Raw genomic sequence first — 19,797 nt, 5'->3', positions numbered from 1 at the left:
TTTATTGCCCGATTTAAACAATTCCAACACCAACCAATTCAGCTCATTCAGGACATTCATGCTCCTAATCATTTTCCAAAAAAAATCCCGCTTTTCCCAAAATTCCCAAATTTCCAGAATGTTCCCATTGAAATGAATGGGACCTTTTTCCAAGTTGCACAATTCCCACATTTTTCAACCTATTCAAACCATTCCACCTTCAACATATTCCACCATCCTGGTAATTCAGACTATCATTTTTCCAAATTCAAAAAAATTCCCAGATTTCCCAGAATTCTAGGTTTTCCGGGACATTTTTCCCATTTAAAATGAATTGGCCATTTTTCAAACTTCCACCATTTCCACATTTTTCAACCTATTCAAACCATTCCACATTCAACATATTCCACTCATCCTGGTAATTTAAACTATAATTTTTCCAAGTTAAAAAAAATTCCAGGATTTTCCAGAATTCCTGGTTTTTCCAAAGCCCTATTTCCACCCTTTTTTCTGGCGACTCCTCCTCCCACATTTTCCAACATATTTCAACCGTTCCACCGTCAGAACATTCCTCTTAATCAGGACAAAAACGAAGTTGTTTTTTGAACTGGAAAAATTCCCGGTTTTTCCGAAATTCCAGGAATTCCGTAATACCATTCTTCAATTAAAAATGTTACTACTTCAACATTTCTCAACCGATTTGAAAAATTCCAACACCAACCTCATTGAGAACATTCAAGTCTTTTAGCATTTTCAAAAAAATTCTGGATTTTCACGAAATTCCCTAATACTATTTACTACTTCAACATTTATTGCCCGATTTAAACAATTCCAACACCAACCAATTCAGCTCATTCATGCTCCTAATCATTTTCCAAAAAATCCCGCTTTTCCCAAATTTCCAGGAAGTTCCCATTGAAATCCGCCAAGTGTTTAAGTGGTCCAAGTTCTTCCATACAAGAGTAGCAATCTAGTTTTGAACAGTACCCGGGGTCTGGTATGGTGACATTTCTGGTATGGTTAATGGCAATGGCAGAGAGTGTGGACTATACAGAGAGATGATTATATGAACATGTAGACGCTAGCAAGTGCATCATATTCCAAACGACGATGGCTATGACTGAGAAAAGGCTTTAATCTGTAATACAGTACAGGATTTGTCAGTCCTGTCATGAAGGATTCAACTCACACTGCCTGACACTCAAGCATCAGCATTAAAAAGCTAATTTAAGCTCAGTTTTAGGGTACATTAGAGAACCAAATACTTGTGTGAGGAATTGTATTCATTATATTAGGAAAATGGCTACAACTAACTTCTGTGGCAGTACACCGTGGCAGTTGTGTGTTTTGCATAAGTCGTTCATTTCCACTGGATTAGACCAGACCAGGCAATGATGTGTCTTTATTAGCCTACTATCAAAATTACTTTAAAGGTCTTATATAAGTGTTATAATGAAGGCAACCCATGATGTGTCTATATTAGCTGTATTGGCCTACTATCAAAATGACTTTAAAAGTCTTATATAAATGTTATAATGAAGACAACACATGATGTAAGTGTCTATATTAGCCATATTAGCCTACTAAAAATGATTCCCGGGCGCGGCCACCGCTGCTGCCCACTGCTCCCCTCACCTCCCAGGGGGTGATCAAGGGTGATGGGTCAAATGCAGAGAATAATCTCGCCACACCTAGTGTGTGACAATCATTGGTACTTTAACTTTAACTTTTAACTATCAAAATTACCTTAAAAGTCTTATATAAGTGTTATAATGAAGACAACACATGATGTAAGTGTCTGTATTAGCTATATTAGCCTACTATCAAAATGACTTTAAAAGTCTTATATAAGTGTTATAATGAAGACAACACATGATTTAAGTTTCTATATTAGCCTACTATCAAAATGACTTTAAAAGTCTAATATAAGTGTTATAATGAAGACAACACATGATGTAAGTGTCTATATTAGCCTCCTATCAAAGTGACTTTAAAGGTCTTATATAAGTGTTATAATGAAGACAACACATGATGTAAGTGTCTATATTAGCTATATTAGCCTACTATCAAAATGACTTTAAAAGTCTTATATAAGTGTTATAATGAAGGCAACACATGATGTAAGTGTCTATATTAGCTATATTAGCCTACTATCAAAATGACTTTAAAAGTCTTATATAAGTGTTATAATGAAGGCAACACATGATGTAAGTGTCTATATTAGCTATATTAGCCTACTATCAAAATGACTTTAAAAGTCTTATGTAAGTGTTATAATGAAGGCAACACATGATGTAAGTGTCTATATTAGCCTACTATCAAAATTACTTTAAAAGTCTTATATAAGTGTTATAATGAAGGCAACACATGATGTAAGTGTCTATATTAGCCTACTATCAAAATTACTTTAAAAGTCTTACATAAGTGTTATAATGAAGGCAACACATGATGTATATTAGCTATATTAGCCTACTATCAAAATGACTATGTGTCGCAGGCTGACGCAAATCTTCGTTGACAGAAATGTTGAAATGTAATATTTATTCTACACATTTTTACAACGTTGGAAAACATTAGTAAAACTTCTCAGAGGGTGAGATAACTCCTGGAAATGACTGTCTTAGAATGACCAAAGGTATAGATGTGTGTGTCCAAGTTCTATTGGATTTATTACAATCTTTGCAAGCTCGGTAACGTTTGCTGTGGTCTGGAACAACATGGCGCACAAACAACTATCAGAAATTCATATTACATACAGATAATGTGTCATGAGACATGCGAATATAAATGGAATACACAGAGGACATAAGTAAAGGAAATTAAATGAGCTCAAATATAGCTACAAACATAATGATGCAATATGTACATACAGCTAGCCTAAATAGCATGTTAGCATGGATTAGCTTGCAGTCATGCAGTGACCAAACATGCCAGATTAGCACTCCACACAAGTCAATAACATCAACAAAGCTCACCTTTGTGCATTCACGCACAGCATAAAACGTTTGGTGGACAAAATGAGACAAAGACGGGGTGTCTTTCTGTGGCAGCGTCAGAGAAAGTTGTACATGTGAACAAACTATTGCGTCACAAGTCCACACAACGACGGTGAGTTCAAGGACCGCCGAAATTAGTAGGACAAAACGGCGCTCGACAAATCCTCTCATCAGTAAAGCATGTTTGATATAAACAGTAGGATTTATAACAACTAGGAAAGTTTGTCATGTTTGTCCTCCTACACAAACCATCCCTCCATCCGTCTATTTTCTACCGCTTGTCCCGTTCGGGGTCGCTGGAGCCTATCTCAGCTATTAAAACAAAAAATATTCATGCATTTCTGGAAAAGCTCCAGGGAGCCACCAGGGCGGCGCTAAATAGAGTCTCGGGTTGCCGACCCCCGGACTAGACAATCAATAGACAACATTTAGTACTGATACACAACAATGCCTGCATGTTGCTGTCCATGATGATTGTGGAGTAGATCAACTACGACATGTTGCTGTTCATGATGATTGTGGAGTAGATGAACTACGTGTCCAAGGAGAAAGGACCCAAACAAACCTTGTGTTGGACCTTCCAGGCCAATTAGAAACCACTGAACTACAAACACAATCAAAGCCCGGCCGGATTTCCACACAATTCGATTGTTTTACCTGCCGCTTCCGCTCAGCTCTCTCCCGCTGGCGCCGCCGCCGCTCCCGGGCTTTCTGCAGCGCCTTGTAGTCTGGATGGAGCTCCAGCTCCCGCGCCTTCTTCAAGTGGGCGGCGGCGTGGGCCATGTCTCCGCTCACTAATCACTGTGCCACTAAGTTAGAGGAATCTCTCAACCCTCAAGGTCTTTCACATAAGAACCGTCTGAGACTTCTGACCTCAATGAATCCGACTTAGACCACCGAACCCAAAATTCTGAGCGCTAAGTGACCGTAACTGCGAAATCCGACAAGGCCGCGCCTCTACTCGTCCTTTACTTGGATTTCCGAGGAAAAACCTCACATCTGCTCATGCAGAGTGCGAGGGAAGCATTCATGTGATCAAGTGTGAGAGAAGGACATAATGACAGAAAAGGGGCGGGCAATGATGACAGTAAGACTCATCCATTCACGCATTATGCATCCTCTTACACACACACACACACACACACACACACACACACACACACACACACACACACACACACACACACACACACACACACACACACACACACACACACACACACACACACACACACACACACACACACACACACACACACACACACACACACACACACGGAATGACCCAGTCCAGATGTACATGAGACCCGGTCTCCATGTGAACAGATGTGGCATTAAAAAGTGTCTTCTGTAATGCATTTGTGTGTGTGTGTGTGTGTGTGTGTGTGTGTGTGTGTAAGGGGTTTAGTGAGGCTGCAAGCCAACAGTCAAACTACTGCCAGAGCTAATCTCTCTGCTGTTGTGTAAAAAAATATAATAATAATGACAAAATTAAAGCTGCAAGCAGCATTGAAAGGGCCCTCGCTTGACATTCTTCTCAATACCCCGACCCACCCATCCATCCATCCATTTTCTACCGCTTGGGGGGGTGTGGTATTGACCCACCATCAGAAAAATTCAGGAAAATTGGAGCATGTGATTATCATTTTGCACCATTAGGGGGTGATATTGGCGCCACAGCAGTCATGCAGTGACGTCCCACCCAATACCCCGACCCACCATCAAAAATGTCATGACGAATGGAGCACATCCAACCATCCATTTTCTACCACTTGGCCCTTTTGGGGTTGCGGGGGGTGCTGGAGCCTATCTCAGCTGCATTCGGGCGGAGGGCGTAGTACACCCTGGACAAGTGATTGTTATAATTATTCACCACAAGTGGGGTATATTGGCGCCACAGCAGTCATGCAGTGGCGTCCCACCCAATACACCAACCCACCATCAAAAATTCAGGGAAATTGGAGCACATGATTGTAATAATTTTTCACCACAAGGGGGTGATATTGGCACCACTGCTTGACTGCTGTGGCGTCACACCCAATACCCCCGACTCACCGTCAAAAAATTAATTAAGATTGGAGCACGTGATTACCATTTTTCATTAAAGCAGTCATGCAATGGCGTCCCACCCAATACCCTGACCCACCATCAGAAAAATTCAGGAAAATTGGAGCACGTGATTATCATTTTTTACCACAAGGGGGGTATATTAGCACCACAGCAGTCATGCAGTGGCGTCCCACCCAATACCCCGACCCACCTTAAAAAAATTCAGGAAGATTGGTGAATGTGATTATCATTTTTCACCACAGCAGTCATGCAGTGGCGTCACACCCAATACCCCCGAACCATCGTCACAAAAATTCAGGAAGATTGCCGCACGTGATTGTTATAATTTTTCACCACAAGGGGGGTATATTGGCACCACAGCAGTCATGCAGTGGCGTTCCACCCAATACCCAGACCTACTATCAAGAAATTCAGGAAGATTGGAGCATGTGATTTAAATAATTTTTCACCACAAGGGGGTGATATTGGCGCCACAGCAGTCATGCAGTGGCGTCACACCCAATACCACAACCCACCATCAAAAAATTCAGGAAGATTGGAGCATGTGATTGTTATAATTTTTCACCACTAGGGGGTGATATTGGCGCTACAGCAGTCATGCAGTGGCGTCCCACCCAATACCTCCGACCCACCGTCAAAAAATTCAGGAAGACTGGAGCACGTGATTATCATTTATCACCACAAGGGGGTGATATTCGCGCCACAGCAGTCATGCAGTGGCGTCCCACCCAATACCCCGACCCACCATCAAAAAAATTCAGGAAAATTGGAGCACGTGATTGTTATCATTTGTCACCACAAGGGGGGTATATTAGCACCACAGCAGTCATGCAGTGGCCTCCCACCCAATACCCCCGACCCACCGTCAAAAATTCAGGAAGATTGGAGCACATGATTGTAATAATTTTTCACCACAAGGGGGTGATATTGGCGCCACTGCTTGACTGCTGTGGCGTCACACCCAATACCCCTGACTCACCGTCAAAAAATTCAGAAAGATTGGAGCACGTGATTACCATTTTTCATTAAAGCAGTCATGCAGTGGCGTCCCACCCAATACTCTTGACCCACCATCAGAAAAATTCAGGAAAATTGGAGCACGTGATTGTTATCATTTTTCACCACAAGAGGGTGATATTGACACCACAGCAGTCATGCAGTGGCGTCCCACCCAAAACCCCGACCCACCGTCAAAAAAATTCAGGAAGATTGGCGCATGTGATTATCATTTTTCACCACAGCAGTCATGCAGTGGCGTCACACCCAATACCCCCGAACCACCGTCACAAAAATTCAGGAAGATTGCCGCACGTGATTGTTATAATTTTCCACCAGAAGGGGGTGATATTGGCGCCACAGCAGTCATGCAGTGGCGTCCCACCCATACCCCTACCCACCATCAAAAATTCAGGAAGATTGGAGCACATGATTGTAATAATTTTTCACCACAAGGTGGTGATATTGGCGCCACTGCTTGACTGCTGTGGCGTCACACCCAATACCCCGACCCACCTTAAAAAAATTCAGGAAGATTGGCGCATGTGATTATCATTTTTCACAACAGCAGTCATGCAGTGGCGTCCCACCCAATACCCAAGAACCACCATCGAAAAAATTCAGGAAGATTGCCGCACGTGATTGTTATAATTTTTCACCAGAAGGGGGTGATATTGGCGCCACAGCAGTCATGCATTGGCGTCCCACCCAATACCCCGACCCACCGTCAAAAATTTCGACAAGATTGGAGCACGTGATTGTTATAATTTTTCAGCACTAGGGGGTGATATTAGCACCACAGCAGTCATGCAGTGGCGTCCCACCCAATACCCCGACCCACCATCAAAAATTCAGGAAGATTGGAGCACATGATTGTTATAATTTTTCACCACAAGGGGGTGATATTGGCGCCACTGCTTGACTGCTGTGGCGTCACACACAATACCCCTGACTCACCGTCAAAAAATTCAGAAAGATTGGAGCACGTGATTACCATTTTTCATTAAAGCAGTCATGCAGTGGCGTCCCACCCAAATACTCTTGACCCACCATCAGGAAAATTCAGGAAAATTGGAGCACGTGATTGTTATCATTTTTCACCACAAGGGGGTGATATTGAAACCACAGCAGTCATGCAGTGGCGTCCCACCCAATACCCCGACCCACCGTCAAAAAAATTCAGGAAGATTGGCGCATGTGATTATCATTTTTCACCACAGCAGTCATACAGTGGCGTCACACCCAATACCCCCGAACCACCGTCACAAAAATTCAGGAAGATTGCCGCACGTGATTGTTATAATTTTTCACCACAAGGGGGTGATATTGGCGCCACTGCTTGACTGCTGTGGCGTCATACCCAATACCCCCGACTCACCGTCAAAAATTCAGGAAGATTGGAGCACGTGATTGTTATAATTTTTCACCACAAGGGGATGATATTGGCGCCACAGCAGTCATGCAGTGGCGTCCCACCCAATACCCCCGACCCACCGTCAAAAATTCAGGAAGATTGGAGCACGTGATTGTTATAATTTTTCACCACAAGGGGGTGATATTGGCGCCACTGCTTGACTGCTGTGGCGTCATACCCAATACCCCCGACTCACCGTCAAAAAATTCAGGAAGATTGGAGCACGTGATTACCATTTTTCATTAAAGCAGTCATGCAGTGGCGTCCAACCCAATACCCTGACCCACCATCAGAAAAATTCAGGAAAATTGGAGCACGTGATTGTTATCATTTTGCACCACAAAGGGGTGATATTAGCACCACAGCAGTCATGCAGTGGCGTCCCACCCAATACCCCGACCCACCTTAAAAAAATTCAGGAAGATTGGCGCATGTGATTATCATTTTTCACAACAGCAGTCATGCAGTGGCGTCACACCCAATACCCAAGAACCACCATCAAAAAAATTCAGGAAGATTGCCGCACGTGATTGTTATAATTTTTCACCAGAAGGGGGTGATATTGGCGCCACAGCAGTCATGCATTGGCGTCCCACCCAATACCTCGACCCACCGTCAAAAATTTCAACAAGATTGGAGCACGTGATTGTTATAATTTTTCAGCACTAGGGGGTGATATTAGCACCACAGCAGTCATGCAGTGGCGTCCCACCCAATACCCCGACCCACCATCAAAAATTCAGGAAAATTGGAGAACATGATTGTTATAATTTTTCACCACAACGGGGTGATATTGGCGCCACTGCTTGACTGCAGGGTGAAAAAATTCAAGAAGATAGGAGCACGTGATTACCATTTTTCATTAAAGCAGTCATGCAGTGGCGTCCCACCCAATACCCCGACCCACCATCAGAAAAATTCAGGAAAATTGGAGCACGTGATTGTTATAATTTTCACCACAAGGGGGTAATATTGGCGCCACTGCTTGACTGCTGTGGCGTCACACCCAATACCACCGACGCACCATCAAAAAAATTCAGGAAAATTGGAGCACGTGATTGTTATCATTTGTCACCACAAGGGGGGGATATTAGCACCACAGCAGTCATGCAGTGGCCTCCCACCCAATACCCCGACCCACCTTAAAAAAATTCAGGAAGATTGGGGCATGTGATTATCATTTTTCACCACAACAGTCATACAGTGGCGTCACACCCAATACCCCCAACCACCGCCACAAAAATTCAGGAAGATTGCCGCACGTGATTGTTAAAATTTTTCACCAGAAGGGGGTGATATTGGCGCCACAGCAGTCATGCATTGGCGTCCCACCCAATACCCCGACCCACCGTCAAAAATTTCAAGAAGATTGGAGCACGTGATTGTTATAATTTTTCAGCACTAGGGGGTGATATTAGCACCACAGCAGTCATGCAGTGGCGTCCCACCCAATACCCCGACCCACCATCAAAAATTCAGGAAAATTGGAGAACATGATTGTTATAATTTTTCACCACAAGGGGGTGATATTGGCGCCACTGCTTGACTGCAGGGTGAAAAAATTCAGGAAGATAGGAGCACGTGATTACCATTTTTCATTAAAGCAGTCATGCAGTGGCGTCCCACCCAATACCCCGACCCACCATCAGAAAAATTGGAGCACGTGATTGTTATAATTTTTCACCACAAGGGGGTGATATTGGCGCCACTGCTTGACTGCTGTGGCGTCACACCCAATACCACCGACCCACCATCAAAAAAATTCAGGAAAATTGGAGCACGTGATTGTTATCATTTGTCATCACAAGGGGGGATATTAGCACCACAGCAGTCATGCAGTGGCCTCCCACCCAATACCCCGACCCACCTTAAAAAAAATTCAGGAAGATTGGCGCATGTGATTATCATTTTTCACCACAGCAGTCATGCAGTGGCGTCACACCCAATACCCCCGAACCACCGTCACAAAAATTCAGGAAGATTGCCGCACGTGATTGTTATAATTTTTCAGCACTAGGGGGTGATATTAGCACCACAGCAGTCATGCAGTGGCGTCCCACCCAATACCCCGACCCACCATCAAAAATTCAGGAAAATTGCAGAACATGATTGTTATAATTTTTCACCACAACGGGGTGATATTGGCGCCACTGCTTGACTGCAGGGTGAAAAAATTCAAGAAGATAGGAGCACGTGATTACCATTTTTCATTAAAGCAGTCATGCAGTGGCGTCCCACCCAATACCCCGACCCACCATCAGAAAAATTCAGGAAAATTGGAGCACGTGATTGTTATAATTTTCACCACAAGGGGGTAATATTGGCGCCACTGCTTGACTGCTGTGGCGTCACACCCAATACCACCGACCCACCATCAAAAAAATTCAGGAAAATTGGAGCATGTGATTATCATTTTTCACCACAACAGTCATACAGTGGCGTCACACCCAATACCCCCGAACCACCGCCACAAAAATTCAGGAAGATTGCCGCACGTGATTGTTAAAATTTTTCACCAGAAGGGGGTGATATTGGCGCCACAGCAGTCATGCATTGGCGTCCCACCCAATACCCCGACCCACCGTCAAAAATTTCAAGAAGATTGGAGCACGTGATTGTTATAATTTTTCAGCACTAGGGGGTGATATTAGCACCACAGCAGTCATGCAGTGGCGTTCCACCCAATACCCCGACCCACCATCAAAAATTCAGGAAAATTGGAGAACATGATTGTTATAATTTTTCACCACAAGGGGGTGATATTGGCGCCACTGCTTGACTGCAGGGTGAAAAAATTCAGGAAGATAGGAGCACGTGATTACCATTTTTCATTAAAGCAGTCATGCAGTGGCATCCCACCCAATACCCCGACCCACCATCAGAAAAATTCAGGAAAATTGGAGCACGTGATTGTTATAATTTTTCACCACAAGGGGGTGATATTGGCGCCACTGCTTGACTGCTGTGGCGTCACACCCAATACCACCGACCCACCATCAAAAAAATTCAGGAAAATTGGAGCACGTGATTGTTATCATTTTGCACCACAAGGGGGTGATATTAGCACCACAGCAGTCATGCAGTGGCCTCCCACCCAATACCCCGACCCACCTTAAAAAAATTCAGGAAGATTGGCGCATGTGATTATCATTTTTCACCACAGCAGTCATGCAGTGGCGTCACACCCAATACCCCCGAACCACCGTCACAAAAATTCAGGAAGATTGCCGCACGTGATTGTTATAATTCTTCACCAGAAGGGGGTGTTATTGGCGCCACAGCAGTCATGCATTGGCGTCCCACCCAATACCCCGACCCACCGTCAAAAATTTCAAGAAGATTGGAGCACGTGATTGTTATAATTTTTCAGCACTAGGGGGTGATATTAGCACCACAGCAGTCATGCAGTGGCGTCCCACCCAATACCCCGACCCACCGTCAAAAATTCAGGAAAATTGGAGAACATGATTGTTATAATTTTTCACCACAAGGGGGTGATATTGGCGCCACTGCTTGACTGCAGGGTGAAAAAATTCAGGAAGATAGGAGCACGTGATTACCATTTTTCATTAAAGCAGTCATGCAGTGGCGTCCCACCCAATACCCCGACCCACCATCAGAAAAATTCAGGAAAATTGGAGCATATGATTGTTATAATTTTTCACCACAAGGGGGTGATATTGATGCCACTGCTTGACTGCAGGGTGAAAAAATTCAGGAAGATAGGAGCACGTGATTACCATTTTTCATTAAAGCAGTCATGCAGTGGCGTCCCACCCAATACCCCCGACCCACCATCAGAAAAATTCAGGAAAATTGGAGCACGGGATTGTTATCATTTTTCACCACAAGGGGGTGATATTGACACCACAGCAGTCATGCAGTGGCGTCCCACCCAATACCCTGACCCACCTTAAAAAAATTCAGAAAGATTGGCGCATGTGATTATCATTTTTCACCACAGCAGTCATGCAGTGGCGTCACACCCAATACCCCCGAACCACCATCACAAAAATTCAGGAAGATTGCCGCACGTGATTGTTCTAATTTTTCACCAGAAGGGGGTGATATTGGCGCCACAGCAGTCATGCAGTGGCGTCCCACTCAATACCCCGACCCACCGTCAAAAATTTCAAGAAGATTGGAGCACGTGATTGTTATAATTTTTCACCACAAGGGGGTGATATTGGCGCCACTGCTTGACTGCAGGGTGAAAAAATTCAGGAAGATAGGAGCACGTGATTACCATTTTTCATTAAAGCAGTCATGCAGTGGCGTCCCACCCAATACCCCGACCCACCATCAGAAAAATTCAGGAAAATTGGAGCACGTGATTGTTATAATTTTCACCACAAGGGGGTAATATTGGCGCCACTGCTGTGGCGTCCCACCCAATACCACTGACCCACCATCAAAAAAATTCAGGAAAATTAGAGCACATTATTGTAATAATTTTTCACCACAAGGGGGGTATATTAGCACCACAGCAGTCATGCAGTGGCGTCCCACCCAATACACCGACCCACCATCAAAAAAATTCAGGAAAATTGGAGCACATTATTGTAATAATTTTTCACCACAAGGGGGGTATATTAGCACCACAGCAGTCATGCAGTGGCGTCCCACCCAATACACCGACCCACCATCAAAAATTTCAGGCAGATTGGAGCACGTGATTGTTAAAAAAAATAGCTTATGTAAGCTGCAGAGTAGGGCTGCAACAACTAACCGATTAAATCGATTAAAATCGATTATAAAAATAGTTGGCGATTAATTTAGTCATCGATTCGTTGGATCTATGCTATGCTATGCGCAGAGGCTTTTTTTTAATTTTTTTATAAACCTTTATTTATAAACTGCAACATGTACAAACAGCTGAGAAACAATAATCAAAATAAGTATGGTGCCAGTATGCTGGTTTTTCTTTCAATAAAATACTGGAAAGGATAGAAATGTAGTTCGTCTCTTTTATCCGATTATTAATCGAAGTAATAATCGACAGATTAATCGATTACCAAATGAATCGTTAATTGCAGCCCTACTGCAGATGAAAATATGCTGAGAAATGATTGAGGATGCTGAATCAGCAGTTTTTGGAGGCCCTGGCCTGAATGAAGGCCTGTTTCCATCAGACGGGTGCATTACTTTCACAATATATTACTGGACAATAATGAAATGATAATAGGATGGCACACGTGCATCAAGGATGTATAGGAAGAAGAAGAAGAAGGAGGAGGAGGAGAAGGAGAAGAAGAAGAAGAAGAAGAAGAAGAAGAAGAAGAAGAAGAAGAAGGGGTGAACATGGCTTACACACACACTGTCCTTGGCTTCTCTGAGGCAGCAGACAAGATGGCTTCTATAACTCAGGCTGCATATCAACTGCAATGCACCCTCCACACCACTCATGCAGCAGTGTGGGTGTGTGTGTGTGTGTGTGTGGGTGTGTGTGGGTGTGTGTGTGTGTGTTCTGGCAATGCTTACTTAATGGGGACATGGCTCTGTTTACACAGTCACCTTTATGGGACCTCTGACGGTATGGGGACAAAAAAACAGGTCCCCTAAAGGGAAACCTTTTTAAATGATAGTCAGATCCATTCTAAAGATGCCTAAGTGATTTTTAAGCTTTGGCCCATAAAACATGTTTACTGGTTGGTTTGAGTGTGTGATATTTGCACAGCAGCCCCCTCATCGGGCTGTAGCTGGTACTGCACTTGCTGCTCTTCTTCCGCGTACAGTTAATAATCATTTCCACCCGGTCCCCATAACCTTCTTTATGTTCAATGTTGTTCAAAATAAAAAGTACAAATAAAAGTTTAAAGGAGTTTGTATTCTATTTCTGTGGTTTGAGGTAAGATAAGATAATCCTTTATTGATCCCACAACAGGGAAATTTGGGTTACTTTGTTTACGTGTTTCAAATATTGGTAAAAGAGAAAATGTATTTTCTTGAAAAGTGAAACATGTGTTATCCTGGCATTAATAGTACTGTGATTCTGTAGTCCAGACCTGGGCAAATTAAGGCCCGGGGGCCACATGCGGCCCGTTAAGCTTTTCAATCTGGCCCGCCGGACATTCCCTAATATTTTTTTTAGATCTTTAAGATGGAAAGTGTAACTGCCATTATGATGTTTTCTAATGAGCGTATGTCTTCAACTATACTAAGTATTTCAATGCTTGGAATCTGCACTTTTGGATGATATACTAGTTACTATGGTAATCTAATTAGTTATTATGGTCATCTAATACGTTACTATGGTAATCAAATTAGTTACTATGGTAATCAAATTAGTTACTATGGTCATCTAATTAGTTACTATGGTCATCAAATTAGTTACTATGGTAATCGCATGAGTTACTATGGTAATCGAATGAGTTACTATGGTAATCAAATTAGTTACTAAGGTAATCAAATTAGTTACTATGGTAATGGAATTAGTTACTATGGTAATCAAATTAGTTACTATGGTAATCGAATTAGTTACTATGGTAATCGAATTAGTTACTATGGTAATCAAATTAGTTACTATGGTAATCTAATTAGTTACTATGGTAATCAAATTAGTTACTATGGTAATGGAATTAGTTACTATGGTAATCAAATTAGTTACTATGGTAATCAAATTAGTTACTATGGTAATGGAATGAGTTACTATGGTAATCAAATTAGTTACTATGGTAATCGAATTAGTTACTATGGTCATCAAATTAGTTACTATGGTAATCGAATTAGTTACTATGGTCATCTAATTAGTTACTATGGTCATCAAATTAGTTACTATGGTAATGGAATTAGTTACTATGGTAATCAAATGAGTTACTATGGTAATCTAATTAGTTACTATGGTAATCAAATTAGTTACTATGGTAATGGAATTAGTTACTATGGTAATCAAATTAGTTACTGTGGTAATCGAATTAGTTACTATGGTCATCGAATTAGTTACTATGGTCATCAAATTAGTTACTATGGTAATCAAATTAGTTACTAAGGTAATCTAATTAGTTACTATGGTAATCAAATTAGTTACTATGGTAATCGAATTAGTTACTATGGTCATATAATTAGTTACTATGGTCATCAAATTAGTTACTATGGTAATCAAATTAGTTACTATGTTAATCTAATTAGTTACTATGGTAATCAAATTAGTTACTGTGGTAATGGAATTAGTTACTATGGTAATCAAATTAGTTACTATGGTAATCAAATTAGTTACTATGGTAATCAAATTAGTTACTATGGTCATCTAATTAGTTACTATGGTAATCGAATTAGTTACTATGGTCATCTAATTAGTTACTATGGTCATCAAATTAGTTACTATGGTAATCGAATTAGTTACTATGGTAATCTTAGTTACAGCAGCTCAGACGAGGCACCAAGCAGTGTGGGTGGGAAGTGTTTCCACAGATGCGGAAGGAGATTTTCACAACAAAGTTCTAAAGCTTAGTGATATATCAGACATATCAGACTGTAGGTGGGTTTATTCTGTACCCTTCGCGTTCATATTTCACTGTTTGTTGCATTTTTGACGCGTTTTCACTCAATTGTAAAATATGTCGTTCATAAGTTGTCAATAGAAACATGTAAAATTCCATTACGTTTTTGAAGGCGGTCTGTCATAACGTTTTTAGCATTCAATCAGACATTATAGATATACCGGCCCCCAGACACATTTTTTTCTCTAAATGTGGCCCCCGAGTCAAAATAATTGCCCAGGCCTGCTGTATGGTATCCATCCTTAGTTCAAACTAATATACTACATGTAAAGTGACTTTGGGTACTTAGAAAAGCGCTATATAAATCCCAGGTATTATTATTATTATTATTATTATTATATGTTTCCAAAAACAAAATCTGGTTTAGTGTTCCTTAGGATGACATTTTCATACAGCATGATTATAAAACATTATTACCTTAATGCAGTGGTTCTTAACCTGGGTTCCATGGAACCCTAGGGGTTCGGCGGAGGTCAAAACACACCCGACTCATCGTGTAAATACAAACTTCTCCCTATCGGCGTATTACGGATAGGACAACAGCAGAAGTCAGACTGATTTGCAGGTGTGTAATTTGTTGTGAGTTTATGCACTGTGTTGGTTTTGTTGTTTGAACAAGGTGATGTTCATGCACGCTTCATTTTGTGCACCAGTAAAATAACATGGTAACACTTTAGTATGTGGAACATATTCACCATTAATTAGTTGCTTATTAACATGCAAATTAGTAACATATTGGCTCTTAACTAGTCATTATTAAGTACATATTAATGCCTTATTCGGCATGGCCTTATTATAACCCTAACCAAATAAGTCTAAATGAAGTTTTTGTTTTGCCCCATGCATGGCACTAGCTGCACTGTCAGGTGATATCATCACTAGCTGCACACGTCTAGAAAGTACGCTATCAGCTCCCCCTGCTGGTGGAAGAAAATACACACAGTCGTGTGTGAAAATTATTTTTTTAGGGCTTCTATTTTTTAAATGTATGTGAAATGAACTCGCAACTTAACACGTAAAAATGGTATAATAAAATTATATGTATTTATGTATGTATACACATATTGATTTGTACATGTGTATATACATATATACAAAAGTACATAGAAATACTAATATACATATTTATATACACATAGATGAATATATAAACATATTGATTTGTACATGTGTATATACATCAGTGTTGGGTTAGTTACTGAAAAACAGTAACTAGTTACAGTTACTAGTTACTTTATTTCAAAAGTAACTCAGTTACTAACTCAGTTACTTACACCAAAAAGTAATGCGTTACTGTGAAAAGTAACTATTTAGTTACTTCTTCTACTTTTTTTTTTTTAAGCTCCCATTAATGCCCTTTTAGCCTTCATTTCAGTACTGTTATTGCACTGGAGAATAATACAATCTGTTGATCAACTTGACATACATTTGCATCACTGAACTCTGCTAAGCAATGTGCTCTACATACAACACACAAAGACAAAGATATGTTTCAAAGGGCCAATTTATTTCAGGCCAGAACAAATTGACAAAACTATTTTAAATAGCTGCAACATATCATACATAAGTAACAAACAGCATAATAACACTAACACTAACCACGTTAAACCCAGATTCCGAACTAATAAAGGTCTTAACTCATTCTCTTTCTATGCCACTTCAATATGGAATGCACTCCCAACAGGTGTAAAAGAAAGGGCATCTCTATCCTCCTTCAAAACCGCACTAAAAGAACACCTCCAGGCAACTACAACCCTAAACTAACACCCTCCCTTCCACATAATACCTCTTCGGATTGTAAATAATCAAATGTAGACACTTTTTCTTATACTTTCTGATCTCTCTCTCTGTGTCCACTACTTGCTGTACATATCCTACCAAGTCAGTCCTACACTGTTCCAATGTCCATTTCTCTGATGATGCAATTGTTGATGACTGAAGTGTTGATACCAACCAAACCTAACCCCCCCCCCTCCATATCCCACACCCCGGATTGTAAATAATGTAAATAATTCAATGTATATACCCTGATGATTATCTTGTGTGATGACTGTATTATGATGTTAGTATATATTTGATAGTATATATCTGTATCTGGACCCCGACTTAAACAAGTTAAAAAACGTATTTGGGTGTTACCATTTAGTGGTCAATTGTATGGAATATGTACTGTACTGTGCAATCTACTAATAAAAGTTTCAATCAATCAATCAACAACATGGCTGTAAAGCTGGCTTCACCCAAGGAAGGCACACGTGACATACACAGAGCCTAACCAGGCAGATTTGAATTGTTGTTTTGGGCAGTAGACGGGATCTTTGATCCAAGACACAACTTACATTTAACTAAATTGTGCTCGACAAAAGAAAAGAAGTGAGAATATCTCATACTTGCCAACCCTCCCGAATTTCACTGCCTCTCCCTGGGACAACCATTCTCCAAATTTCTGCCGATTTCCAGCCGGACTTAAGGCACGCCCCCTCCCGGTCTGTGCGGATCTGAGTGGGGACAGCCTGTCGTCACGTCCGCTTGGCCAACCAAAAAGTAACCACAGAACACTATACCGTATAGTCGTATAGTGTTCTGTGGTTACTTTTTTGTTGGCCAACGGTTGTATTGCGCACCGCCCTCCCCTCCCCTCCCCTCCCCTTCCCACACTCAGACACACAGTCACACGCACACACAGAGAGCGCAGAGGAAGAATCAGAAGCACGTCTCTGCTTCGCTGGAATAAAACACACTCAGATCCTCAGTTTCTAGCCGATACTACATAAAAAATAACGTAAAATAACGCAGTAACGCATCATGTAGTAACGGTAACTGAGTTACTGACTATAAAAAAATAACGCGTTAGATTACTAGTTACCGCCGAAACTAACGGCGTTACACTAACGCGTTACTTAACGCGTTAGTCCCAACACTGATATACATATATACAAAAGTACATAGAAATACTAATATACATATTTATATACACATAGATGTATATATAAACATATATACACATATATTTATCTATACATATATACAAATATATATATATATATATATATATATATATATATATATATATATATATATATATATATATATATATATGTATGTATAAACGTATGTACACATATATATACACAAATATACACATATACATACATACATCCATCCATCCATCCATTTTCTACCGCTTATTCCCTTTGGGGTCGCGGGGGGGCGCTGGAGCCTATCTCAGCTACAATCGGGCGGAAGGCGGGGTACACCCTGGACAAGTCGCCACCTCATCGCAGGGCCAACACAGATAGACAGACAACATTCACACTCACATCCACACACTAGGGCCAATTTAGTGTTGCCAATCAACTTATCCCCAGGTGCATGTCTTTGGAAGTGGGAGGAAGCCGGAGTACCCGGAGGGAACCCACGCAGTCACGGGGAGGACATGCAAACTCCACACAGAAAGATCCCGAGCCCGGGATTGAACCCAAGACTACTCAGGACCTTCGTATTGTGAGGCAGATGCACTAACCCCTCTGCCACCATACATACATGTACACATATATATACACACACATAAATGTACATACATTCACACATTTATATTTATATACATACAAATACACACACGCACACACAGATATATATATACACGTATACACATATATACACATACATACATAAATACATATATATGTATACATATACATACATACATACATACATACACACACACATATACATACATGCAAACATACTGTACATACATACACATGTATACATACATACATATACACACATACGAATATATGCACACATACATACATATACACATATATATACATACACATACATACATACATACTCAGTGTTGGGTTAGTTACTGAAAACCAGTAATTAGTTACAGTTACTAGTTACTTTATTTCAAAAGTAACTCAGTTACTAACTCAGTTACTTACACCAAAAAGTAATGCGTTACTGTGAAAAGTAACTATTTAGTTACTTCTTTCCCCCCCCCCTTTTTTTTTAAGGCTCCCATTAATGCCCTTTTAGCCTTCATTTCAGTACTGTTATTGCACTGGAGAATAATACAATCTGTTGATCAACTTGACATGCATTTGCATCACTGAACTCAAAAAGCAATGCGGTCTACATACAACACACAATGACAAAGATATGTTTCAAAGGGCCAATTTATTTCAGGCCAGAACAAATTGACAAAACTATTTTAAATAGCTGCAACATAATGGCACTTTAACTTTAACTTTAAGTAGATAGGATCTTTGATGCAAGACACAACTTACATTTAACTAAAATGTTATTTTCTTTGTGCTCGACAAAAGAAAAGTATTGAGAATATCTTCATGTTAAAAAACTCGACTTCTGGCTTCTCCATGATGTCTTGTTAGTTGTTATGAGAGTAGCGTATGTGTGTGTGTGTGTGTGTGTGCGTGTGTGGCCTTTTAAGATATGACAGCATGTGAGGTGAGTGACGTCAGTGAGTGAGTGGGCGAGAGAGGTGAGTGAGCGGCGACAGTGAGTGCTTGCAGGTGCTGTAGCTTGGTGGATGGTTGCGTCCAATAAAGTCACAAAGTTGCAACAAACCGCCGGTCTTGTCATTCACCCTCAGCTGTAAAGACCCACTGCCGGGTAAAGTGAAGGTTGTTAGCCCCGAAGACGTACATAGGCCCTGGAGGAACGTCTCCCTTGCGCTCCTCAACTGCGGTATGGTAGTCTCCCCCGCCCCCACCCACACAAAGCACGCCTTTTCTTTTCCACCGCTGCAATAAAACACACTCAGATCTTCTGTTTCTATCCGATACTACATGAAAAATAACGTAAGATAACGCAG

The 19,797-nt window shown here is 41.2% G+C and overlaps 1 protein-coding gene across 2 annotated transcripts in view; it reads right to left on the bottom strand.

Annotated features, from left to right (window-relative positions):
* The window catches only part of ank2a (ankyrin 2a, neuronal), a 209,135-nt gene that overhangs the window by 144,115 nt on the left and 45,223 nt on the right, over positions 1-19,797 (bottom strand). Inside the window, exon 1 of one of the 2 annotated variants that reach the window (XM_061976997.2) lies at positions 3,633-3,999. The exons of the other annotated variant lie outside the window; for it this stretch is intronic. Coding sequence (XP_061832981.1) covers positions 3,633-3,758 — 126 coding nt within the window. The 5' untranslated portion in view covers positions 3,759-3,999. Of the gene's footprint in view, positions 1-3,632; positions 4,000-19,797 lie in introns of those variants that run through there. 2 annotated transcript variants of the gene reach the window in all.

The sequence above is a fragment of the Nerophis lumbriciformis genome, linkage group LG16, assembly GCF_033978685.3.
Source record: "Nerophis lumbriciformis linkage group LG16, RoL_Nlum_v2.1, whole genome shotgun sequence".
Lineage (NCBI taxonomy): Eukaryota > Metazoa > Chordata > Actinopteri > Syngnathiformes > Syngnathidae > Nerophis > Nerophis lumbriciformis.
This window is presented reverse-complemented; position numbering and strand designations above follow the sequence as displayed.